General features: G+C 48.9%; 3 protein-coding genes across 3 annotated transcripts in view; 2 read left to right on the forward strand and 1 right to left on the reverse strand.

The window, feature by feature from the left end:
• Window positions 1-2,174: 2,174 nt before the first annotated feature.
• On the reverse strand, window positions 2,175-5,820 carry LOC131262139 (fibrinogen-like protein 1). The gene is made up of 5 exons (XM_058264064.1): window positions 5,725-5,820; window positions 5,497-5,641; window positions 4,849-5,445; window positions 3,389-3,578; window positions 2,175-2,715 (listed from the first exon to the last, which is right to left on the reverse strand). The coding sequence occupies exons 1-5, from the start codon at window positions 5,818-5,820 to the stop codon at window positions 2,175-2,177; spliced, it is 1,569 nt and encodes a 522-aa protein (XP_058120047.1).
• A 1,938-nt stretch (window positions 5,821-7,758) lies between these two features.
• LOC131262142 (uncharacterized) lies at window positions 7,759-15,298 on the forward strand. The gene is made up of 7 exons (XM_058264067.1): window positions 7,759-7,841; window positions 11,549-13,578; window positions 13,621-13,730; window positions 13,815-14,195; window positions 14,265-14,518; window positions 14,597-15,187; window positions 15,292-15,298. The coding sequence occupies exons 1-7, from the start codon at window positions 7,759-7,761 to the stop codon at window positions 15,296-15,298; spliced, it is 3,456 nt and encodes a 1,151-aa protein (XP_058120050.1).
• Window positions 15,173-25,532, forward strand: part of LOC131266433 (uncharacterized) — a 48,666-nt gene continuing 38,306 nt past the window's right edge. The window contains exons 1-2 of the mRNA XM_058268952.1: window positions 15,173-16,703; window positions 16,761-16,895. Of these exons, the coding sequence (XP_058124935.1) occupies window positions 15,324-16,703; window positions 16,761-16,895 (1,515 nt within the window). The 5' untranslated portion in view covers window positions 15,173-15,323. The remainder of the gene's footprint in view (window positions 16,704-16,760; window positions 16,896-25,532) is intronic.

The raw sequence follows: 25,532 nt of genomic DNA on the forward strand, positions 1-25,532 counted from the left end.
GGCTGATATTTACCCATCGCTCGAGAAGGAGAAACCTTCAAAGAGGAGCAGCACTGAAGAAAAGGCTTCGGTAAAACGCAGCAACACTCAAACCTGTAGAGTTTCGAAAGGGAAGGGAAGAAAAACATGGTTTGTTGAGACGAGCACGAACGACTGCGACTGTGGCGATGCTCCTCCGGCAAGAGATGAAGAATTTGGCCAACTTTCGATAATCGAAATGCCAAGATCGAGCAAAAAACAAACGAAGCGTTCTCCGAGGGATAAGCGATCGGTTTGGAGTGTTTGGGGATCCTTCAAATGGCAACATTCCACCTTTTCCGGTATGCAATTGACATGATTTCGATGAAGGGAGTGGTAAACTAGACGAGGAGCAAAGAAACTGTGTCAACTTTTTCGCACCAAAAGGCAGGACGAGTTTTGGGACATAAAGCAAACTTGCAAAATGGTAGCGTGAATGCTTATGGAAATGATAATCATGATGATGATGATGAGGCATTGATAATTATTATTATTTTGTTAACCCAATACTTTTACGTGCTTAGACTTTTAAAGCACAAAAATAGTTTAAACCCTCATGGAACATACAACAAATCTGCTTGAAAGTTATAGGAATGGGTTCTGGAGTCAAAAACTGTATTTCCCTTTTTACGAGTGTTCATTCATGAAATGTGTTTCATTTATCCTTTCCCTTCTCTCGCTCTTTGCTTCTTCCAGGGTGCGGACGCGGAAAATGTAGTGTGGACAGTGATGGAGCAAAACATTTTCGACGTCTCGGATGACATTTCGTTCCCCTGGTTGCCGGCGTACGCCGAGGCGACGGAAGCGAATCCACTCAATGGCACCACCGGCAGCCGGATGCTGGAGACGATCGTCGAGGAAACGTCCGACGACGACGATGGCCGCGAGAAGGACCGGGACAAGGATGACAGCGACGATGATGGTGATGACGATCAGCAGCAACAGCAGCAGCAGCAGCAACCACTCAGTTGGTCCCAGTACGATCACGTCTGGAGTTCCGGTGGTTCGGATGCGGAATCGGTGATCCGCGTCGAGACACCTTCCGGTAAGATAAGTTCAATGTTCCTGCTCGCTAGCGCTGAAGGTGCTCCATTTCTTACGGCCTCGTTTTGTTTGGGATGTTTTTCTCCTCCGTTTCCCGGCGTAGACCAAGACACAATGTCGGAGCGCGATTTCATCTGCCCTCCGAAGCGTCGGAAGCAGGAGACGCCAACGTTCGGTGACGAGTTCCTTTCTTCCGATCTAGCCATCTACGGCCGGCGGCCGCGCATTTGCGTCGAATCCGACGGCCTGGAAACGAATGAATATTTCATGAAGCGACACAATGAACAAAGGTACGTAGTTTTCTGCCCGCGTCTTCTCCTTGGTTCCTCTAGGCATGTTTTTTTAAGATCTCGCTAGCTCGAGCGAAAAAGATAAATGCGTTCGGTGGAACAGTTTTTGGTGCTGTATTTAGCTGGGTGACATTTAGTGGCCATGTACCATTGTGATTAGTTTACGGGGTTCGTGTTACAACGAGAGCGGGAGTATTAATTTAAAAGCCACTATCCGCGGGACTTGACATTTTGACAAAAATGCTTGTTTAACAGCTCGCGCCTGGCAATGGACTGATCAAATACCTTCACTTTCTCATCACTTACGGGTGGAAGAAGGCATGGAAAACTGATAGAAAAATAATTAGCAGGTGGAACAACGTGACAATGGATTTAAAAACGATTGAATGGCACAGTTTTAAGTTGGACGGCAGCTTGACAAATTTTTAACCAAGAGAATCTTTCGTGTGACAAATTGTGGTGAAACCAATATTTACTATCATGTACTTTTTCCACTAAAAAAAACCTTTTCCATTTAAAAAAAAACGTCAACGCACTAAAGACGTTTTTCGTTCACAAGATACCTACTTTATTTGAAGATAGATGTCATTTCTCCAAAGTAAACTTTCTTTCCAATTCACTACAACTGTTTTATTTAGTAGAATCTATTTCACCGTTGTATCTTTCTTTTTTGTTTTTGTCTCTTTGAATGAAGACAAATATTTTACTATCAAACGATCTGTTTTTATTCAAAAGCAGTTGCTGTGCAGAGTAATGCTTGTATCAAAAGATGCTGCAGCTAATGAACATCTTCATTGGTGAGGTAATCGCTTTATGTTTGTGTTAATTAATGTACGCGCGAATCATCATTCGCGAGTAAGACAAACCACGCAAGTCGTTCTTGAAATAGTACCACATCATCGCACTACCATCATTTTGTGTGTTCTGATATCGGCCGTTTAAATTGGAACGGTGGCAGTTCACGTACCACCAGGCTCCGTGAAATTCCTTAGCACAATTACGATTATCTACGTCATTGTCGCGATCGAATGTGCTAAACTTTTGATTCAAGTGGATTCCCATCGCATCTCCTGCTATCCCAATGTATTTCCCTAACTTTTTCAACGCATACTTTTCCGATTCGCTCCCTATCTCAAACCCGTCGTACTTAGCGAATTTGTAGTTTCCGTAGAAATCTTTCAATTCCACCAACAGTTCAAGCGGTCGGTTTTTAGTAATATGATGCACGTTTTCCAGCCCAAGCCAGAATTCGGCATTAATATCCATTGCGTTTCCGAATCCATTACGGTACTCGGTCCAGTTTCTATAAAAATCGACCGAACCGTCGAACCTGTGCTGAATCACAATCCAGCCGCCTCCGAACCTACGGATAAAGTGAAGCAACGTAGTGTGTAATGTTGCTTGCATACCAATATTTCGTACCGAATTTGTTAAAATATCAAGGGTTTTTTTGTTCTCTCCAAGTTTCTTAAGCTCAGTCACACCCTGCAAAAGAAGCAGACATCAATTTTTAAAAAAATCAACCAACTTGATTTTCTGAACCCGATTGCTACCACTATTGTATGATTCTTTACCTTTTCCAAAGAGTCTTCCATTTCATTCATCATTTCCTCGATCGTCTCGATCTTTTCGTCGATATTATTTTCGTGTTTGTTTAGCTTCTCGTGTAGACGATGCTCCGTTTCCTAGAAAGAGTCAAAAAATTTCTCTGTTATCATCGTGTTTTCACTTAACTTGTGCTGGGGATTGCACACTAATATTTCTTACCGAATTTGTTAAAATGTCAGGGGTTTTTTTGCTTTCTCCAAGTTTCTTGAGCTCAGTCACACCCTGCAAAAGAAGCAGACATAATTTAAAAACAAAAATTGACCAGCTTGATTTTCTGAGCCGGATCTCCACTACCTATTGCATGCTTCCTTACCTGTTTCAAAGAGTCTTCCATTTCATTAATTTTGGACTCGATCGTCTCGATCTTTTCGTTGATACTATTTTCTTGCTTGGTTAGCTTCTCTTGTAAACGATGCTCCGTTTCCTACAAAGAGTCGATATTTTTCTTCTTTATCATCGTGTTTTCACTTAACTTGTGCTGGGAATTTAGATTCACCTTCAGCGAACTCTTCATAGTTTGCTCGACCTCTTGCAGCTTGTCTTGCAAGTAGTCCAGCTTTGTCATCAAAAGCTCCATCACGAAACCTCCTATCGCCATTGTGAGCCGGGCTGATAAAACTACACTAAAACACAGCACCAAGCCATAGCTACATTTATTCATGACTTTAGAATTAGTTGAAAGCACTTTAACACACAGTCAGAACAAAAGGTGGTAAACGACTGAAGATCATGCGATTTCTTTTTGGCTCGGAAAGGCAAGAAATATAAAGAACTTCTTCTGAGTATGTGTTGAGCCAACTGATCGAGAACATATTTTGAGAAAAACTTGTTCTTTCTGGGTGACCCATAGCTACACAAAAGCGGATACCACAAACAAAGCCGAGAGCGTGAACTGGTTATGTTATCTCGAAGATTCCCGGCTTCGCTTTCAGACTCGTGAAATGCTGGTGCTCTCGAAAAGAAAATGTATTGCGACAAATTGTGCTGAAATCGATATTTACTACCATGTAGTTTTCCACTACTATTTATTTAAAAAAAACAAAAGTTCATAACATACATACGATATACGATAACAGCTAATCGGGTACAGCATGGACTACGATCGGATAAAATCCGTTCGACGGTCGGTGAAAAATGAACTCTGTGCGTTTATACCTTACATGTTCAAAGGTTCCTTTGAAGCCTCCAACTTCGTTTATACCTAAGGCGTTGAAGTGTTTCAATGTAATGGATGATTGTTTCTTTTCAAACGAAGTCGTTGGTTATCATTTCAATAATTAATTCATAAAAACTACAAATAGGATCCTCAGAAATGCGATTAACACTCTTTTTATAAATAAGAACCCTGAAATTTTCGAATTCGTTGAGAATCCGCGGCTTAAAACCTCGCGGATTTCTTCCCATACAAACGGGAACGAACGGATTTGCCCAAAGAGTTCATTTCGTTGACATTCAAAATGGCAGGTAAAATGAACATATTTAAGGGGAGATGAGTGAAATTTTTCCCGCGCTTTTTCACTTGAGTGACCTTTGACAACTCGATTCGAACGTATATTTTTCGATCGTAGTCCGTGCTCGACGCGAATATTTCTCCAAAGTAAACTTTCTTTCCAATTCACTCTTACCAATTAAATGGTTAAATCTATTTCACTCTTATTTCTATCTATTTTTCTCTTTGAATGAAAACGAACATTTTACTTTTAACCAATGTTTGAATACTATTTTCATGCAGAAACAATTGCTGTGCATAGTAATGCTTGTATCAGGTTTTCTGTTGATTCCTTTAATTTAGTAGAAGAGAAGGGAGAGAGAAAGCAAAGATGCTGCAGCTAATGAACCTTCGCTGGTGAGGTAATCGCTTTATGTTTGTGTTAATTAATTATATCACGAATCATCATTCGCGAGTAAGACATACTACGCCAGTCGTCTTTTAAATTTATCCACACCATCGCACGCAAATCACCTGTTGTGTTCTGATAAGGCCCGTTCAAATTGGAATGGATACAGTAATTGTACCACCAGGCTGCGTGAAAATCCTTAGCACAATTACCGTCCTTCGACTTATCATTGTCTCGATCGAATGTGCTAAACTTTTTATTCTTGTTGCTTCGTAACGCATCTCCTGCTGTCCCTGAGTATCTCCCTAACTTCCTCAACACATACAACTCCGATTCGTTCCCTATCTCAAATTCGTCGTACTTTGCGTATTTGTAGTTTCCATGGAAATCTTTCATTTCCACCAGCAGTTCATGCGGTCGGTTTTTGGTAATTTGATGCACGTATTCCAGCCCGAGCCAGAATTCGCCATCAACATTCCCAAATCCATTTCGGTACTCCGTCCAGTTCCTATAAAAGTCAACTGAACCGTCGAATCTGTGCTGGATTACTATCCAGCCGCCTTCGAACTTATTTTGTTCGCAAAAGACTTCGAAAGGCTTAGATTTTTCCCACAAACGGAACAGATACGTTCCGGATTCTCCGGTAACTTGACGACATGAACGGATAGGAGTTATTAAGTGGTCTTCCAATGTCTTACTGCGTGTTTCTACATTGGTAGTTAAATTATGAATCGAACTTGTTAGCATGTCAAGAATTTCCTTATTTTCTCTCAGTTTCTTGAGCCCAGTTTGCGATAATTCCTCCAATTTGCTCCGTGTGTTCTCTTCGTTTGTCTTCACACTCTGCAAAAGAGGCAATCATTAATTTCACAAAATTATATTCGTATAAATTTGAAGACTGTAACACCCATTGCACACTTCCTTACCTTTTTCAAAGAGTCTTCCATTGCATGCATTTTGACCTCGATCGTCTCGATACTATTTTCTTGCTTGTTTAGCTTCTCTTGCAGACGTTGTTCCATTCTCTGAAAAAATTCGTCATATTTCTCCTTAATTTCCGGCACTCACTTAACTTGAGTTGAAAGTTTAACTATCACCTCCATAGCTGTCTTCATAGTTTGCTCCACCTCTTGCAGTTTATCTTGCAAGTAGTCCAACTTTGTCATTAAAAGCTCCATCTCGAAACCTCCTATCGCCATTGTGAGCCGAGCTGACAAAACTACACCAAAACACAGCACCAACATAATATTACAATTACTCATGACTTTCAAATCGCTGTATTTCAAAGCACTTAAACACATAATCTGACGAAACGAACGAAACATGAAACACGACTGAGGATCGTTCGGATTCGTTTGGCTCGGAAAGGCAAGGAATACAAAGAACTAATGTTGATAATGTGTTCTGAGCGATAACGCGTGCACAATTATCACTAACACTGAGCCAATTAATGGCGAACATATAAAAACGTTAAGTGTTAGGGAGTTATCCTAAAAAAATAAATTTATTCCGATCAGGTGAACCTGTCGTCTCCAAAGTCTGAATTAAAACTAATCGATTCTTATTAACTAGGTGCTGGAGCTAGCCTCCGTATCTCCTATTCTTATTTCTTTTCTTCCTGCACGTGCTGCATCGGCTGGTCGCTCAGCTGGTCGTTGTTGGTCGCTTTTCCGCTGACTCTGCTTTGCAAGTACGGTGCCCTCGGCTGGCGTTGCGTTGCTGACGCTGCTTGGCGCTGGTACGGTTGTTCGTTGCCATGTGGTCATGCGGTGTCGATGAACTGCTTGCCATGCAGTTATTGTTTGGTGCATACCGTAACTATATATTGGCAAAAATATGTTCTTCCATGTACCACAACTTTATGGTACACATCAGCCCGTACCACAAACAGAGTCGGGAGCGTGAACTGATAATGTTATCTCGGGCGGTAATTTCCGGTGTCTCTTTCTGACTCGTCAAACGCTCTTTTCTTCGTTGTTTTTCTTGAAAAGATTATGTTTTTGCTATTCTTTTCTTCTCAATTAATTATACGCAAGGCGTGTGACCTGGTGAATGACTGCCTAAGTTGGCACCAGTTGATAATGGAGAAAAGAACGTTCGACAACCGAAAGTTTCAATTCGAAGAGTGGCCAAATAAGTTGTTCTTATCACACACATCTAATAACGTAGCGTTTGGAGCTCAGATACGAAATATCTGTCTTTGCTCATGTAAATTTCTAATTTTATTTCTTCTGGCGTGAATTCTAATCTAATCTGCGCAAAGCTCATAATGTGATATAAAATACAGAAGCCATTGTGCAATTGAAATGGTTAATGATACAGAAATTATTTTTCCGTTATTTTAACGAATTAATTTTGAATCAAAGCTGATCTGAATCTCCAGTAGATGTCTCGCAAATGAAGCTAGTTTTGCGGCTAGGTGGCGCTAGTAACCGACAGGTTTGCTAGCGACATCTATTGATAAAAAAGTGCAACAGTTGTGAGTGCCCTCTGCTGGCAATTTGTGAGACTCGTTAATATATTTTTAAATAAATAAACGAAATCATGTATTTTTCTTTTTATTTTTTGCGAAAAAAGTTCCCAAAAGTGTCCCAACAGTTCTTCATGAATTGTACAATTCATATATATAATTGAATCCAAAATGTTAACGATCTCATTAAATACAGCCAATATTTGTTTTTGAGAATTTAGCAAAATACGGGTTTAAAAACATCGTTAATGATTTGATTTAATTATTATGGCAATATCTGTGCAATATAATTTACCATCATAGTCCATTCATCTGACTAAAAACCCATTCCAACTCAAAACGCAGCCTCCAGCCTGAGTCCGATACGCTGATCGTGTACCAAACATACCAGTGAAAGGGTTCACCTAGATCACACCTAATACGATGGTCGTTCCACAATTTCACCCTCCCTTTGTCGCCGTGAATGATGTGTGTTCCGGTCAGAGATAAAATGCATAATCAGGTCGTTAACCGCTTCCGCACGCCCGAAGACCTTGGCCATGGGGGAACGCAGATCGCGTTCGACGTTAGCTGGTATGTTGTGAATGAAGCACGAAATATGTTTTCCGTCCTACTGGAGGGAGGAATCGTTTTGCCACACACGTGTTTGTGGGTATCTCCATTTGAAGTACGTTGGTGTGTCGGACGTACGGAAACAACGCACGCGCAGCCTTTGGTCGACCCTAACGGAACGGAAGATGCCAACTGTCAGCAGTTATTACAGCTATACCACCGTGGCACCATGACAGTAATGTCCCCGATTCTGGCGCGAACGAACATAAACTACGGCCCGACTAGACGAGACACAGCTGCATAGATGCAATGGATGCCGGTAGCGACCCGACTTGAAAGTGCTTTGTGTGCAACGAAAGCATAGGAATGTTCTTTCTTTCTTCCGATACACTCGATCGTTGACTCCCAAGGGAAACCGCTAGATAACTTCCCTCACACTGGGCCAGACTGATCGTTGTAAGGAATGGCCGTACGCAACCGCCTAATAGTCAACTCATTCCCTCTCTTTGACCACTGTCACCTTTCTTAATTGGCTGATGCGTAATGTGGACGGTTTTCGATGCGGGATCCTCCCCTCGTGAAGTTGCCTCTAAACATCACGAGCACATTAAACAATTGTTGGTTGTACGAACGACGATCTTTCTGAGTCACCAAGAATGCCCAGCTTTTAATGCGCAAAGAAAAGGAATGGTGTTTGGAAGAGGCGTTGCCAAGACGGTATCTATAAAATCCCCCAGATAATATCGTTAATCATCTTTCAAACAAACGGTTTCATTTGCGGATGAACCACCCCACAGCTGGGAGCATCTGGTTTTGTGCCTCATGGCCCGACCCCGATCGTTGCAGTATGCAAATCACGTGCTACTACGCGTTACTTCGCGCCATTCCGTCGAGTATTTGTACAGCTTGGAATGTCGCATCGAACGCCCGTGAATATTAGCATCGAGGCTAAACATCTATGCCCTCGGAATGATAACACCAACTCGGAATAGAGGGCAGTTTCCGATGCCCCAAACGAAGGGGGTTGGTGTTACGCAAATTAGATTGTTTGCCGTTGGTTTATAGCTTTCTTCATCCCACGTAGAGGCAAGGTGTGAGCACGAATATGTATATCCATGTGGGTACTTTCAAATGCGAGCTGGCAGAAAGCAGTTTAGTGGCCTTAGTATGCCAAACAAGTACACTAGATAATGTTTCAGGGAACACGTGTGTTTGACATTTTGTCATGACACTTCCCTGACCATGGTGGCCCTCTCGCAACGGGATCGCTGTACGAAGCTACAGATGGCTTTGTAACCGATGCTGAAGCCGATCCTAATGATCTCCCTGAATCAAGTGCTGCAAAGTGCCCGGTTCTCCAGCGCGTTGTGTGCTTCATGTTTTAACAGCTTCGGACCCTAACGCACGCCTTCCCGCGATCTCGATGGGGTTTTAGCTTGGGAGTTCGAGGTCGTTCGGTTTTGGTGCTCGACGGCTCGTCTGGCAACTGTTTCGTCTGGTATTTTCACACAAAAAACACGCTTCAAGTGCGTTTCGCGGGATATGTATTCCTAGTGTGGCGTGGCGTAGTCCGGAGTTCATTTGGAGCAGTGGAAAGGATTAGAAAATCTTGATACCCGACCCAAGTCTCGGTACGATCGGAGAGTGCAAGATAGTGATCGCGACAGAAACGGTCCCGACATTTCTTGGGAATGGCGTTGCTCGGTAGCCCGATCCACCCCTAGACAAAGAGACCCGATTCAAGTGCCGTTGTTGAGGGGCGTCCCACCTGCCCTTCCTACCGCGTCCCCCCGCGAAGTATGTCAAAATCGGCGAGTAATTGGATTGCCTTGTTCCTGAAACCAAGGCAGAAAGAGACAGCTGAGACGGGAGACAAACAATACAAACCGTGAAACGTCTTAAGAAAACCGTCTCGATCGGCCGTGTTGACGTCGGGGGATGGCGGCAATTTGGCAGCCGAGAGCATTTTTCGAGAGGTTGTTTTCGTGCGTGTTTTTTTTTGCCACTGCTAGCTCCCCGATTCCTTCTCCCCGCCAGGAGAAGGTCCATTAGCGAGTGGCTACTGTTGTGGCCGTTGTTTACATCGTAGCCGATACATCGATCACGGCACGTACAGCTCCGAGCCAGCTCCAGCGTGAGACTGTGTTGGACAACCGCGGGGTGCGGATACAGTGTTTCTCTCCGTTCTCTGCCCCGCGGAGACGCACGTATAGATGTTACTTGAACCAATCCAACTCCATCCTCAGGAAGGCAAGATGATATCGGCGGGTTGGGGACCTGGACGCCGTTAGGAAGCAATTGGAACGATCGTTGAGTCCGTGGATGTGATCGTCCCGCAAGTGAATGCCTCGGCTGGTTGGTGGAAAAAGGCACACACAGCAAAATGCCTCTGTTTGCTCTCAGGCAGGAGTGTCAAACACAATTGATGTTATGAGAAAATTATTGAGATGAGATAAATTTTCTAAAACAAATGTAATAAAGTGATGAAGGTTTGACAGCATCGATGTTAATTAACTTACAAAATCAATTTTCATAAACGCTGTTTAGTTACTCCTCTATAAATTCTTGTCTGGGGTTGAGGAAGACCAAACTATATCTCATTAAAAGGGCCATTTTTTAAACTTTACAAACTTCTTCAACTCATCTCTAATTTACAACATTAACACAATTAGTTGTGTGCTCTGAATGACACAGGGAATGTCACAATGCATCTGCATATGTGTAGATAATTGTTGCATTATTGGTCAGTTTCATTCATCCTGCATTTACGTGGATTAAAACAGTGATGGTTTTAAAACGACCTCTTCACAGACGTTGTCAAAAATCACTGTTTTTTTCACTAAACATCACCATTACAGGAGCAAGCAGACAGAGTTAGTATTTCGTCTATGGAATCGAAAAAAAAACAACTGACAAATCTTTTAAATGAAAAGGAAAACTGATAAATCCCGAAGGGATCTTTTGCATAAACCATTTGGCATGAATTGTACCTGATGTACATAGTACACAGAGTTAGCAGATATGGCTGTCCGAAATCCGACTTAGAAAACAAGCACAGTAAATCCTTTGAATCTATTCCACGGCGGCTTTGCCATCCCTGCTGTTTGAGTGTTTCGCGTCGGCCAATCTCCGCACTTCCTCCCAGTGTGCGAGTGTGGCACAAGAGGGCAGTATCCGGCTTGGGCGTGTTGGTGACGGGGCCCGCGCAAGCACGTCGTCACTCGCGGCATTAACGACGACGCCAGAGAAGCCAAACCCGACGGCCCCGCGCGATCGCACCGCTTGGATAGCGCGCACAGTCACGCGGTAGAGATTGACGGGAGTAAGCGTGTGTGCGAGCGCGCGGGCGCAATCCATCCATACCAGCGGGACATTCGAGCGGGCGAGCGGTAGGCCAGGACGACTGGATCGGGCCGGGTTTTAATCGCTGGTCGATACTTTAATTATTGCACTTCGGGGGTAACGTACGTAGGTTGCTGGCGGCGCTGCGTTTTAAGGTTAAGGTAAGCGAACGCGCGCCTGTGTTCGGTCCGGCTCGAGTCGCTCGAGTCGGCAGTCAATTGCAAGAGTTCCACACGATCGGATTTATCTTTGACGAACGCGAGCGGTGGCGGCTCGTTAGCCCGGGGTACTGCTGCAGTGAACCAATTTTCCCTAAATTAAGACCCACCAGTACCGTCACTAATCCATTCGGTGTATCACATTACCTTTCTTTGCCATCCCGGTAGGTTACGATTCGACGAGATTGGACATGATCTATTTACGGACTCCGATAGTCTATCGTACGCGTCGCTGAGCCGCTCCTCCTCGCTGATCCAGTTCGAATCGTTGGAGCGCCAGCTGCAGAATGAGTCGGCGGTGAGCCAGCATCCACTGTCCGGGTCCTCCCCGTCCCTCTACTCGAGCGAATCGAACTCGCTGGTGGTGCCGGGAAGCGGTGGCGACACGACGGGGCCGGGTGCAGCGCGGACTGCGGATGCACTCAGCTTCTACGGGGTGCCTTCGGGTGCGCGGATGCCGAAGGGGGCCAGCACCGTTGGGCAGGGTAGCAATCTGCTGACGACTTCGAACCTCATTCAGAAGAGCATCGGCCAGTCGACGGCACTGAACATTAGTGACTCGGAGCTGTACTCGACGTCGTCCAGTGTGAGCAGTAGCAGCAGCAGTAGCGGTGGAAGCTGTGGAAGTGGCGCCAGTGGTGTGAGTGGCCGCGGGGACAGTAGTAGCAGTAACGCGAGCTCGACCGGAAGCAGCGGCTACCGGTACGCCAGTGACGAGTGCCACGTGGCACGTGCTGCAGCACGCGACAGTTCTTCGGCGCGAACCACGACGGAATCCCCGGAGGACACGGGCGACACCGAGGAGGAGCTGCTGAGTGCGACGGTGCGGGGTTGCGGCGCGGCCCGGTGCTCCGAACGGCGGCAGCACTCGGCGTGCCGGGGCAGCACCGCGCGCAACAAGAACTCGATCGAGAGCCTTAGCGAGGACAGTGGCTACTGCGACCATCTGCACGTGAGCATGAGCGGGATGCGCGTGAGGTCGAAGAGCCTGACGAACTTCGGTTCGGCCGAAAACATCACGTTTATCTGTGGCAACGGTGGGGGCGGTTTGTTTGACCCGCCGGCGGCGTTGATCCCGGCAGCGGGTCGTGGATCGCACTCGATGACGCAGCCACACCATCACCAGCAGCAACCGCTCAGTATGGATTACATCCCGGTGGAACCGAGGCATGTATCGTTTAGCGAAAATCGTCTCTCTACCGTGTGCGACGTGGACGAGGAGGAGGAGGAGGAGATGGAGGACGAGGAAACGGTGGGGACGACGGGAGACGGGAGGACAACAATCGAACGGAATCAAGCGAACGGCGATGATGGCCACCGTACGTGTTGGACGAATATTAATAATGGTACAAAAATAGAGCACGATCTGTGTAAACAACAATCGGCCAGCGAATCGCAACCGAGGCAGAGGCAACAGCACCATCCGCCGGTCACGACCCTCCTCACCCCACCGACACCCCCGGACAGCAGTGGCGAAGCGTCGTTGGCGTCCTGCAGCGGTCGAAGCTGCTGCTCCTCGGGGTCTGCCAGTGCTTCTTCTTCATCGTCGTCGGCGGAATCGCTCTCTCGCGCACCGATGGTGACAACGCTGATGGCGTCGCATTCATCCGAGGCGACTAAAAATAGTCCGCCCGACGTCGGTGGACGTCGCGCGCGTAGCAAGCCGCGCCGCCGCATCCCGCTGTCGTTCAGCTCGCCGGATCTGGTGCTGTTCGGCGGGGTGGCGGATCGGTACCGGCGGCGCGCAACCGAACGATCGTCAGCATCGTCGTACGGTGGCGGCGGACCATCGGCTCGCGCCGGTCTGTACGACCCGATCAGTTTCACCGTGTCCAGCGTGCCGGAGTGTCTCAACCTGTACGGTGGGGTGCGCGATTCGAACGGCAGTGACCATTCGCTCGGCAGCGACAGTTCCAGTGTGTGTCATAGTGGCAGCTACGGTTACGGTGGTTCGCTGCCGCCCTCGTCGGTCGCGAGCAAGAACTTTAACCTCTACGATCTGCAGCAGCATCAGCAGCAACACCATTCACCGGTGGTGACGATCGGGCGCGCGGAAGGAAGGTGCACGAAAACGGTCACGTTCCAAACGGGTTCGGGAGGGAGCATCGCGAGTCCGGCCCGCCCGAAGCAGAACATTCGTGCCAGTTACGCAAACCTCACCGCCCTCAACTACAGCGACGACGACGAGTTCGAGGACGGTGGCCATCCGGTGTACGGTAGTGGTGGTGGGCGACCACGAGGACATGAGTACTATCTGAGCCGTAACACGTTCCGCACGAGCAGTGGCACGAAGTTGGGCGGGGCAAGAGGAGCGACAGGAAAACCGCCGTCCACGATGAACTCCCGTCCGGTCGGTAACTTCCTGCCGGGGGATGAAAGGAAGAAGCACGAGGAGCTGAAAAAAGAACAAGAGGGTTACGATGGTGGGGTGCAGAACGACGACGCGGACGACGGTGACGAGGAGAGCCGAATATTTCCCCTCGATCGGGACGAAAAGAGCGTGTTCAACTCGCTGCTGGAGGAGATCTCGGCACACTTTGACCGCAATCTGTCGATCATCAACGATCAGGCGGAGGCGTACGAGCCGATCGCCGCGTTCCTGCTCGAACAGAAGTCCCTCGCCGGGGCCAAACGGCTGCAGACGTCGCTGAGTGGCACTGGGCCGGGACCCTCTTCCTCCGCGGTCGTTTCCTCCACACCACAAGCACCACCACGACGAACGCAAATCAAAACAAACCCACATCACCAACAACAGAACGCAACGTGTGCGACGGGCGCGCTGTCGCCCCCTAAGGCGTCCGGCAGTGTTCCTTCCGCACCGGTTGTCACTTCCGCGTTCCCAGTGTCGCTGGCGACCAGTGTGACGGAAGCGGGTGGCCAAAAGCGAACCTTCGACCAGGACCCGACCAATTTGGTCACCTGCTACGCCGCCAGCCTCGAACGGTGCACCTTCGATCCGACCGAGTCGACGAGCAACCTCTGCCCATTTGTGGGCGCCGGCCAGAGCCAGTCGAGTGATCTGCATACTAATCGTGCCGTTGGAGCGTCGCGCTATTCGACGGTGAAGCGTGAATTCGTTGCCAGTACGCCCAACCTTAACTACTACCACGGCGGCGATGGTGGTGGAGGTGTCGGTGGAGGTCGCGGTGGGGCCGATGGGGCGGGCGAGAGTGACGCGAGGCGGCTCCGCGGATCGTCCGCTCTGAGCGTGCCGGACCATCACAACTCGCTGCGGAACGTTTCCTCCTGCCGCTCGGCCGGGATCCTAACGACGGCGGCCACCACAACCAGCTCGTCGCGCTGTGGCCTCTCGAAGGGTGTCAGCTTCTGCCCGATCGTGTCCGAGATCATCTGGAAGAGCAACAGTGCGTCCGACATCGAGCCGGACGACAATGGGAGTATCATTTCGAATCAGGACTTTGAGATCGATATTGGGGACGAAGACTTCGATGCGGACGACTACGAGCACGCGTACCTGCTGACGCAAACGAACACGCTGATCAATTCAAACAGTGTCGAGCAGTTCGAGCAGCTGGCTGCGTACGCGCCCGTCGGCTCGTCGAGCAGTGCTGGAATGGTCGTAACGCGTAACGCTTCCTCCTCGCTCGAGGCGGTGACGGGTAACAACGATCACAGCACGCAGCGAGACGATCGCGAGCAGCAGCGAGTGAGAGCGCGCAGTGACGGGGCGCTAGAGCGGGACGGCAGCTCGTGCACCGTCGATTACCCGAGTCGCGTGAGTCAGCTGGAAAGCGCAGCGGACGACGGGTCGATCAGTCGAGCGATGATCGGTATCGAGAACGGTCGGTCAGAAGTGAACGGGCAGCAACGAACGCAGCAGCCACAGCATCAACAGCAGCCACAGCAGCATCCGCGACATTCGGTGTCTAATGGTACGGCGGTCGAAGCAGGCAGTGATTTCGTTAGTGGTGGTTGTGCAGTGATGACCTCAACCGTCATGTCCGCGGCGCGCAGTAACGGTGCCGATGAGCGTAGTGGTTACGGGAGCAGTGAAGATCGGTTCCTGCTGCAATCCGCTGCTTTAGCGGCGGACGCAAGTGGTGGTGGTGTTGGTGGTGGTGACGTAGAAGGGCACAGAAAGAATGGTGGCAATAATAGCGCTGGCAGTGCAATGGCGAGCAAGAATCTCATCGCGAGTGAAAGTGTCGAAAAGGGACTGCCCCCGCCGGTCGGTGCGGGCTCCACGCTCCCGAGTCAGTACAACAACAGCAATCTGATCAAGAACTTCAAGAACGGCAAAGCGGAGAAGAAGGGCAAAACGTTCCTGTCGCGCATTTCGTCCGGTTTTCGCTTTTCGTTCCGCAACAAATCGAAGAAAGGTGCCGGGCTGAAGGAGACCACCTTCGGGGTGACGGGATCGGGCGCGAACGTCAGCCATGGGCTTCCACCGTTGGCCGGGTCGGCCAACAATGGTGCCACGTACAACAACAATAACAACGTCAAAGGAAAGCCTGGCAAGGCGTCGACGATGCCGAGCGCTCGGGGTAATGACAGTGCGTCGGCCGACTTTATCTACATCCCGCTGAAGGATCCCCGCAGGACCGACGAGTCGGCGGCCTACCTCCGCCAGATGAACACGTCCGGCGTGACGGTCGACGACAGCTTCACCGGGGCCGAGGATGAACCGGACGATTGCGAGATCGCGGTAACGCGGCCACCCGGTGCCGCCCCGTACCGGTCCGACTCGAGCACGGCGCTCAATGGAGAGGGCGGCGGAAATGGCTTCCACCATGGCCACGGGTCGTCGCGCGCGGGACCCGGAAACCAGCAGCGCGCGGGCACCAACCACGTGTTGAGCTCCAAGCCACCGCTCCCGAAGCAACCGCCGAGGGTCGTGGGCGTGTGTGCGAAGCGGTCCAGCACCTCCCCGGCTTCGGCGAAGCACGCACATGCGCAGCGCGCCTCGTCGACGCCACCGAGAGAAATCGATGACGACGAGCCCGACTGCGCCTCCGTCGGAGGCAGCGGCAGCTACTATCGCCGAAGCCCATCGCAGTACGCGGCCAACGGCAGTTCGTACAGTGGCGCTGACACGGTGAGCGTCGAAGGAACGCTTCCTTCCGCGGCTCTGCTACGGTCGCACTACGCCGACTACGGCGACGAGTACGAGGACGAGGACGAGGACGGCCAGCAGCGGTTCTACTACGGCCACCATCGGAGCACCATCATGGGCAGCGAGCAGAAGATCGGTCTCATCGAGACCAACCTCGACACGCACGAGACCGTCATCTCGGGCAAGACGCGTTCGCTCATGGAGCTCGGTGCCGGCGGGCCCCACTACCGGGGCCACCATCCGGGCCAGGTCGGAGGCCACCAGCTATCGGTGCACGACCCCTCGGCCGGCGGTGCTCCGGGCCAGCGGCGCACCATCGGCGGTGTCGGCGGGCAGATGAACGGACAGGGTGGCGGACCGGGCGGACCGGGCGAACAGCGCACCAGGCCGCACAAAAGCATGGAGTTTCTGCTGGACAAGGAAAACCAACGGAACGTTCTGGTGAGTCTCTTCCTGAAGCGGTTTCTTTGCTTTTTCGTCAGCCACCGGCTCGATCAGAGTTTGTGATAAGAGGCGCACGGGGGGAGGGGAGGGGGGGAAGTGGTGTGTCCAGTGTCCATAGCAATCGTTAATCATCGGGCCAACCATCGGCATCCGGCATTTCCAGTTGTGGATATATATTGGATTGTCCAAACATCGTCCCGCGTCGGGACCATTAGTATTAGGAAGCGTTATTGTCAGGATATATAATAAACCAGAAGTGAACGACAAGCACCCGGACAAGCGATTGGGATGATGTTTGAAATTCCTTTTCCCTTCCCTTTCCTACCATCCCAGCGGCCCCCCAAAACGCCTCGTTCGTTCGGGCGATGATTAGTTTCGTTCCATCGAAGGATCGTTTCCTGAAAAGAATGTTCATTTCGTTCGCTTCAGTAACGCGACAAAAAGCGACCGGAGGGTTGTTGTTAGGAGAAAGGTTTTAAAAAAAACCGTAGGAAGGCCTGAAGAAGAAGATAGTGATAAGAAGAAGAAAAAAAATGTATGAAAAATCCATCCTCGAAATTCCATCCCTTCGCGGGCTTGCCCATTGTTGGCGCTGGGGTTTTTGGATGGAAGGACCAAGTTCGTTTGTGAAAAAAAACTACAAGCGGTATGCATCCGGTGATAATTTTTCCCTTTTGTGTGATAGTTGTAGTGTCTTTCCCTTCCCTTTCCGGCAACACCGGTCAGCAGCAAGAGCAGGTGCCTTATGAGTACGTACTGGAAAAAAGCAGCATAATAAATTGTGGAATGTAGAGAAGATAAAAAAAAAATGGACGCAAACAGACACACACACAAACCCGGGGAAGAAGGACGAGAGAGAAAGTACTTTGCAGCAACAAATGGAATGTTTTGTGAATCTGGCCAATCCGCGGGACACATTGTAGTGTGTTCCATTAGCCGTGATTACTATGCGTGTGTGAGTCGGTGCATTTGTGTGTCCACTTGTGGGTTGTTCAGTTGTAGTTACTTTGTAAATCAGGTGAGATACTGATAGGGACCGGGGGGGAAAGTCAGCGCCGTGCAAACAATGTGCCAAATTAAGGTAAGGATGGGGAAAAAGCAGGAAAGTTCTGTCGTGCTAAAACAGATGAGGTCCGTTCCGGAGTTGACCAGCGACGGGCAGGAGTTTGAGGCCTTTTGTTTTAGGGGGTGTTTATTTCGGCCTCGTAAATATGATGGCCAACTCCGTTTTGGGGTTCTTTTACGGGTTCGGTTGTTCCGATGCGGGGCTTTAATAATCTCGCCAAGATTAGCAGACAGGGTTAAATTTAGCTACGTTTCGTTTCGGAATCGCGTGTTTTTGCTTCCCCAAGCGGAAGGAATCGATCCGATGGTAATCGATGGTATTGAAGAGAATCGGTTGGTTTATCGAAATAAAAACACACACACACACACGCGCTCGGCGCTCGAGCAAGCGAAAGGATACGGTCATAATCGAGCAGATTTATGGGCGAACTATAAAAGGGCACACTTTATGGCAACACTCTCGGCAGGATCTATGAACGATCCATTTTTTCCGTTCCGTTCCCCTCCGAAACCCTTCCCCATTTATGCCCCCGGCCGAGGCTCACGAGCTCACGACGGTTCGACTAAAAATGACGAAAAAGGTAATGTTTTTGTTTTGGTAGCCTTTGCCGCCTCAACATCTGTTTCTGGCCCGAACGTTGGCCGGAGTTTGTGTGGTCAGCGAAGCGCAAAGCATAACACCGGGAAGGAATGGAGGGAGAAATGGGCCATTACTACACTGTCCATATGTGGCGCATGAGGGCGTGTTGGAGGAGGTGTAGCATATTTTTACACAAGCTTTTTTTTTCTCTTCGATACTTGCGTGAAATGATGCACGCTGCTGGATGGTTGTGTCTACCTTTACTCCCTCGATATTTCCATTCCGTTTGGGGTATATTTTTTGGGGTAGGTTTGTTTTATTTCGCCTACCGTTGGTTCTGGCAGGTTTGACTTAAAGTAAAAGTGGAGAAGGTCGAGGTAGGTACGAGAGGGGTAGGATTAAAATGTCGGTTAGAAGTTAGCATGGGGGTAGAGGGAAATGTTCCAAGGTACACAAAGCTTTGCAAGCATCGAACATATGTCCGTTTCCCTACCCAGGATGAATTTTAACGATAATAACTTTTCCGGCCGTTTGTTTCGGTTTTAAATGGATTATTTAATCATCGGTTTACCTGGAGTTTTACATGTGTATATTAGCGAAGGATTCGGATTCAACGCTTGAAACCGCAAAAGGAAGGATCTCCGTCTTATCTCCAACTCCGCTGGATGAAGCAAATCAGATAATTCCTGAAACGGGGGTTTGGGCGTTGGGTATCTGGAAATTAACTTCCCCAAGCCCTCGGTGTTGAACGCAACAAAGTACATCAAAGCGAGTGGCCACCGTCTCGTAGGGAACTTGGACCAAGGAGAGAAAACGGGTGAGGTATTATGTGTCTGCTCCAGAAAACCTTTATCATTTGCCCACGGTCGCCGTCAAGGTTGGCTTAAAGCTGTCGCTTGGTGGAAGGTGGCTGGTTCCTTAGCTAGCTGGAAACGCCCAAGGTTCAGTGGACTTCCCCCCCCCCCCCACCCCGTGCAGTCCCGATACGGTTCCACACTTGGAGCGTGAACTCTATCGTCTAGCACGCGAACCGAGGGAAAGGGACGTTATTTACGACGAGTGGAAAAACGGGAACCATGAACGTCCGGGCCACGTCCACGTCCGCCGCCTTCCCGTTTGGCCCAACCGTCGCCGGCTTGGGTGTTCCGCACGGGTTTCACCTCCCCTCCGGCACGAACCCGCCGGAGCGCTAGCTTCCGTTGGCGCGCGGCTTTCGGAGGGCTGGAACGGAACTAATTGAATTAATGTGCCCCTCAGTGTGTAACGGGATTGCGGGGCCAGCGTTTTCACCTTCCGCCGGTTCGGTTTCCCCCCCCCCCTGGAGGAAGTTCATCTGTTTTCTGCATAGTGCGCGCGGTTGGTTGATGGATCGTTATTTTTTGTTTTCGTTCCATAGTTCGTCTTCAGCCTGTTGTAGTTCCGACCTCGCACAATGGCCTCGCCGCCGTTGTGAAACCGTTCAGAAAAAAAGGTTCGTGGCGGCACAAGTTTTTAAGTCGGCTCAAACCCTTCCGCTTTCCCATTTCTCGGGGCGAGTTTTGGTTATCGGTAGACTTCCGCCCTGGGGGTCGGTTTTCATGCGCTCGGTTCCACGAAACCGTCGATGGAAAGCTTCTCTGTCGCAAAAGTTTCGACCGAACGGTGGACGGCGTGTGTTTTCTCAACGACAACGACCCGGCCCGACCCGGGAAAACCGATAGGCCCACCGAATGGCCATCGTTCCGTGGCAGACAAGCGGGATGAAAACCAACGGCTGACGATGGCCTTCCCCCGAAAAGAACGAGTCTTTTTGCGAGGCGAGGCTTTCGGGGGTCGAAAAGGATGAGAAAATCGATCCGTTAGGGTCGGGCTGCAATGGCAATAAGGCTCGACAGTTGCATGTCGACGTCGACTCCGGTGCAATCCGGTGTGTGTGTGTGTGTGTGACCTGAAGTGTGTCCGAGCTGAACCGGCCAATATTCCGAGTGGTTGATTTTGGAGCCTCCCTTTCCGTGAAGGAACGAAAGTCCCGGTGAGGATTTGTGTGACTTGAATCTAATTATTGACAAAGTGAGAGGCAGAAGAAGAGTCCAAAGGCTTTGAGTTTGGGCCTGCGGTGTATGAAAATTATTTCCGCCAGAGCTGGTTCGGTTTATCCCGGATGGATGGAGCGTATCCGATAGAGGAGAAAATGGGAGTCCTTCTGTTCTGCACAACGACGATGAAAACCCGTACGGTTTTCGAGGTTGAAGCATTCAGGGGAGATACGCTCGTTTGGGGATTAATATTTTATTGCCCCCGACGATGGATGAAAGTTTGATAGACAATTAAATTTTTAACTACCAAAAAGGAAGCGGCTAAGAATGCGCTTTCCAATCTCCGTTCTTGACGGTGAATGGCGAACGTTTCATTATTTTCACACCAGCGTTGATTGAGTTTTTTCTTCCCCCCGATCATCGACCGGATGCGAGTGGAAAGTTAACAAACAAAGTGGAGAACGGGACGGGGGGAAGGAAAAGAGTTGCCTCTTTCTATGAAATATGTTTTCTTCCTCGCTACTAAATTGAGTCCCGCGAGGGAAAGAGGGCGGATGCCCTTTGGCGGTTGGGAAAAGCGCGTCATCCACGTTCGTTTCCACGTCCGGCGCCGATTCTGGAAAACGGGACCCCCGTTCGCGTACGGCCTTTTGCATGCGTCGTCGCGATGGTGCGATGTGCCGGACGATTTATGCGCGTGCTGGCATAAATTTACCGCGCTTTCTTCTCGCGCCCCTTTCCCCCCGTTCCCTCCCTTCACGTGATCCCGAAAACTGTCTCCGGGAAGCGTGGAGCAAATTTCGTTCACTCTCGGATGGCTGCGCAACAGTGTGTGTATGTGTGGGATAAGGGCTTTCTAGGGCTAGAGGGGGGGTGACTAGACCGCGGACGGTCGATACCAAATATTTACGGTCGCGCGCGCTCCCGTCGTCGGCATGACTTTATTTCGTTAGCAATATTTGTTTGCTCGCGCAAATGATGCTACTGACATTCAGCCACTTTATGCGCCGCTTTATGCTCGACAAGTACAAATAGCGCGACATCGTATTTACATCGTACGCGTCGATGTTGGGGGGGCCACACCCATCGCCCGAGGGGCCAGGGCCCGTTTGACTCCGACATGATTTTTGCACGCGCTTCGGCTTCATGTTTAGAGCGTTGTGCCATTCATTCATTCATTCATTCACTTATTGACTGGCGACGATGATGATTTGTGTTCGTATGGACGCGGCCGGAAACAGGATGTGCGGTTAGATCGGTCGGTGAAAAGTTAATAATGATTCCCAAACCGGAACCGGTTCGGTGCTCGGGGCGTGCGGAATCGAAACGGAAAGTACGGAAATCCCACTCGACATAATAGAATCTTCGGACGCGTTAGGAATAGATAATGCGTTCTCCTCTGGGGTTATAAGTTCGAGGAAGCTTTGAGGCTTTCGATTCGATGGAGAAAGGTTTGCAAATTCTACGAATCGCTTCATTCTATTTGCCCTTTGAGAACAAAGTTCGAGGCTTACAAGGGTACACAAATAATTGAAATTGAAATTATGAACAATATATTTCAATGCAACTTCTTAATTGATATGTGTTTCAATATTCATTCTTTGCTTTTTGTGGGTTATAATTTTCTAGCTTCATTTGATTTAAATTTCACACAAATTGACAGATTTCTGCCTTTGTTTAATCCACATGAAATCACATTTCATTTTCTAGATTTTTTTTAAATAAAACATACTCTTTTATGTTTCCCTTCAATTTGGCCAGTTCTAGTAAAACGTTTACCGACTCTTCCGTTGAATTGTTGTGTGTTAACCTGCCCGAGTTCGTACACCGTACTGCGTCTTATCGCGATAAACAACTTTCTTCAGGCAAACATGAATTCTTTGACATCGTGAATGTCTTCAAGACGATCCGATAGCGCACGGGGTTGTATGTGTTTGTTTCTCGGCAGGTTAAGCGGCGGTTTTTTCTTCCCTCTCTTTATCTCTCGGTTGTCAACATCCACTCCATTTCGGATCCAGTGGCGTTTGGAATCATATTACTTTAACCTTGTGCAGCGTGACCCGCTCGCTTTTTTGCTGCGATCTATGCTGACGCTTTTGTTTTTGATTTATTCGACCAACCTTTGGGGCACGTTGGAGAAAATAAAAAAAAAAGCACTCACATCTATACATATGTTTTTGGGGTAAGTCCAAGGACACCACGAAAACAGGGGAGGCCGCGTTTGAGGGATTTAATTTTGTGTAATTTTTTCTTCCCTCCCTTCGGTGCCCTCAATACATCATCTCGAAGTGAATAATCCTTCTCATCACTCGTAGCACCTTGGCGGTGGGTGGTGGGTGGGGGTGGTGTCTTTCGTTTACGCAAAGGCAAGTGCCAAGAAGGCAGATGAAATTCCGCCCTGCCACGAGCCAACCATCGTGCCCGGAATGGGCGGTGGCGCAATGATGGAAAGCGAAAGGAAAACTAAGCAAAGAAAACCGTAAGCAAAGAGAAACACAAATTCCACGAGGATGCTTCCATGCTACGGGGAATGTGGTCCGCCTTCGTGGGTACGCGGTCGTCTGAAGGACGATGGTGGACTGTTAAAAATTAACTTAATAAATCATTCCCGCAAGCGAGGCAACTTTTCGCCGCCACTAGTTGATTCTTTAATGTGGAAATATTACACCGAGACGTTGGGGAAGTAAGCAGTGGAGTAAATATGGTTTACTTTATTCACTTAAACGCTTCTAATCTTGTTGCAAAACAACCGCGGACAAGCCGAAAATGGGATTGAAACATGTAAACCGAAGGATTTATGGTTCGATATGCATTGTGGAAACGCAAGTCGTACAATTTTATTGCAACCCATTTGTCAACCCACGGAAAAATCTAACACATAATCCCCCGGTGACACGGTGTCCCGTCCCGTACCTGGTTACCCTTGGCCTGCCTTTTGGCGGAGTACGGTCTCACGTGAACACCAAATGGTTCCACATGTGGAACGTAACGCAAATTTAGTAACAATCCCCCCAGGTGTGTGACGGTGTGCACGCCCGAACCAATACGGGCGCGTTCAGCTGTTCGATGAGATGCATTCCGAACCCCCGGCCGGCAAGTGCAACTGCAAGCGTCAAGGGCACCGTCTCTGCCACGCGAAAGCCCCTTGTCCACTCGGTGCGCAACGATGGCGAAACAAATTGCATTCATTTCATTGGCGTTGTTTTGTTGCACTTCCCCCCGTTTTTCACCTTGCTCAAGTGCACCCGGTGTTTCTCGAAAGAGAGATAGAGAGAGAGAGAAGAAGAGGGAGTGACAAATACCATACAACAAAAGTGCACTCCTCGCGTTTGTCCAGTCGCGTCTGTCCACCGGATCCGGCGAAACGAAGATGCAAGAAACAATCGAGCGCATAAACAAATTAATTCTCATTATGGCGCTAAGATGTTGTTAAGTTGTATGCTATTTTAAGCACCCTCCATTCGTCCGCTACGATAGCAGAAAAGGTGTAGTTTTTCTTTTCTTTCCTTGTTTTCTCTGCTAAAAGGAAGTTGAGCATCTCGGGCGAGATGAAGATGAATGTAGCAAAGTTTGCGTCCACCCTTTGGGACGTGAAATACTTTGCCTGAACCAACTATTTTGTGGTGGTTCTGTAATATTTGTGGTTTGTTTTGTAGAAGTTTTCCTTATTGCTAATTTTTGTTCTAATTTCAAATATATCGTCTGTTTTGTGTAAAGAAATTATCGATAGGTTGTTGAGTAGTACTGCACGATAAAACAAAATATTAGTTTCATGGAAAACGTTTTATCTCACATTTTAAAATACAATGCAATGCTTTGTTTGATAAAATATTGCTTCAAATGTTGCCATTCTCAATTGGTTTATAAATTAATAATAATGTTAAAAGAGAGATTTTTTTTTACAGAGGCAACCTTTTACATTCTTTCACTGGGCTTTTCTTAGCTCCCGGGTAAGGGACCATTTTTTTCCATCAACGTCTAAGGCACAAGACGGCATAAGAATGCCAAAGAGTGTGAATTTTGCATGAGTGTTGCTTTCACTCCTTTGTTACCGTTTGTGAAACATATATCCTCACGCGACACTGACTGTCTTGGGGGGCTGAAATTTATTTTTTCCTCCGCATGATTGGCTTCGTTGACTCCCGGCTTTGGTTGGGTTAGACTGGTTGTCGCGTTGGAGTCGCGGTGGGAGCAAAAAGGCCCCCAAAAACCCGTCCCAAGATCCGTGTCGACCCGGCTGGCAGTCCGTCATCCGATGGCAGCCGGTCGGTTGTAAGGAATCCGTTCCCAAGATCTGGAGCGATTGGAGGGAACGCTGAAATGCGGCGGGTCGTAAAACGGAACACATCGGTAGAGCACGTCGCCGAGACACCAGCTGCGCCGCGGGATGTGCGATGTTGTGATCTCCTCCGGGCGCGTTTCGACCCATGTGTACACACCAGCTTCCCGGTTGAGCTCGCATCCGCTTGCCTGCTGGCTGGTTCTTGTTTCACGGCGTCGCTTTTTCCGTTTTTCGGTTATCCTTCGCATCCGCCCTCCGCGTCCCGGTCTCGGGACTGTCTTGAGAAGTCAAAAACCCGGTGCCCTTTGTGGCGCGTCGCTGTTTGGCTGTGACTTTTTGTGTGATCCGTCCGTGTCCGCAACATCTGTCCTGAGAAAGAGAACGCACTTTTCTAGCCGGATCCCAACACCGGATGCCGCTGGTAAAAGGAGATCGAAGATTGAGACTGAACGTATGGGAGTGATGGTCCTGGGTTCCCTTCTTGTGTGAATCATTTCCATATCGGGACGAAAGCGGTTGGAATTCACCTCGGATAGGCCTGCCGACGGGTGAGGTCGTTCAATTATTTGCCGCTCGACTTCGAGCGCTCGTCCGTACGATTCGAATTTCTCTCTCCCAAGAATCCAACGATGCTGAATTGATCAATCGCTTCACGGATGGATGACGGCGTTGGGGTCGGGGTACCTCCCGGA

The sequence above is a fragment of the Anopheles coustani genome, chromosome 2 (genome assembly GCF_943734705.1).
Source record: "Anopheles coustani chromosome 2, idAnoCousDA_361_x.2, whole genome shotgun sequence".
In the NCBI taxonomy this organism is placed as follows: Eukaryota; Metazoa; Arthropoda; class Insecta; order Diptera; family Culicidae; genus Anopheles; species Anopheles coustani.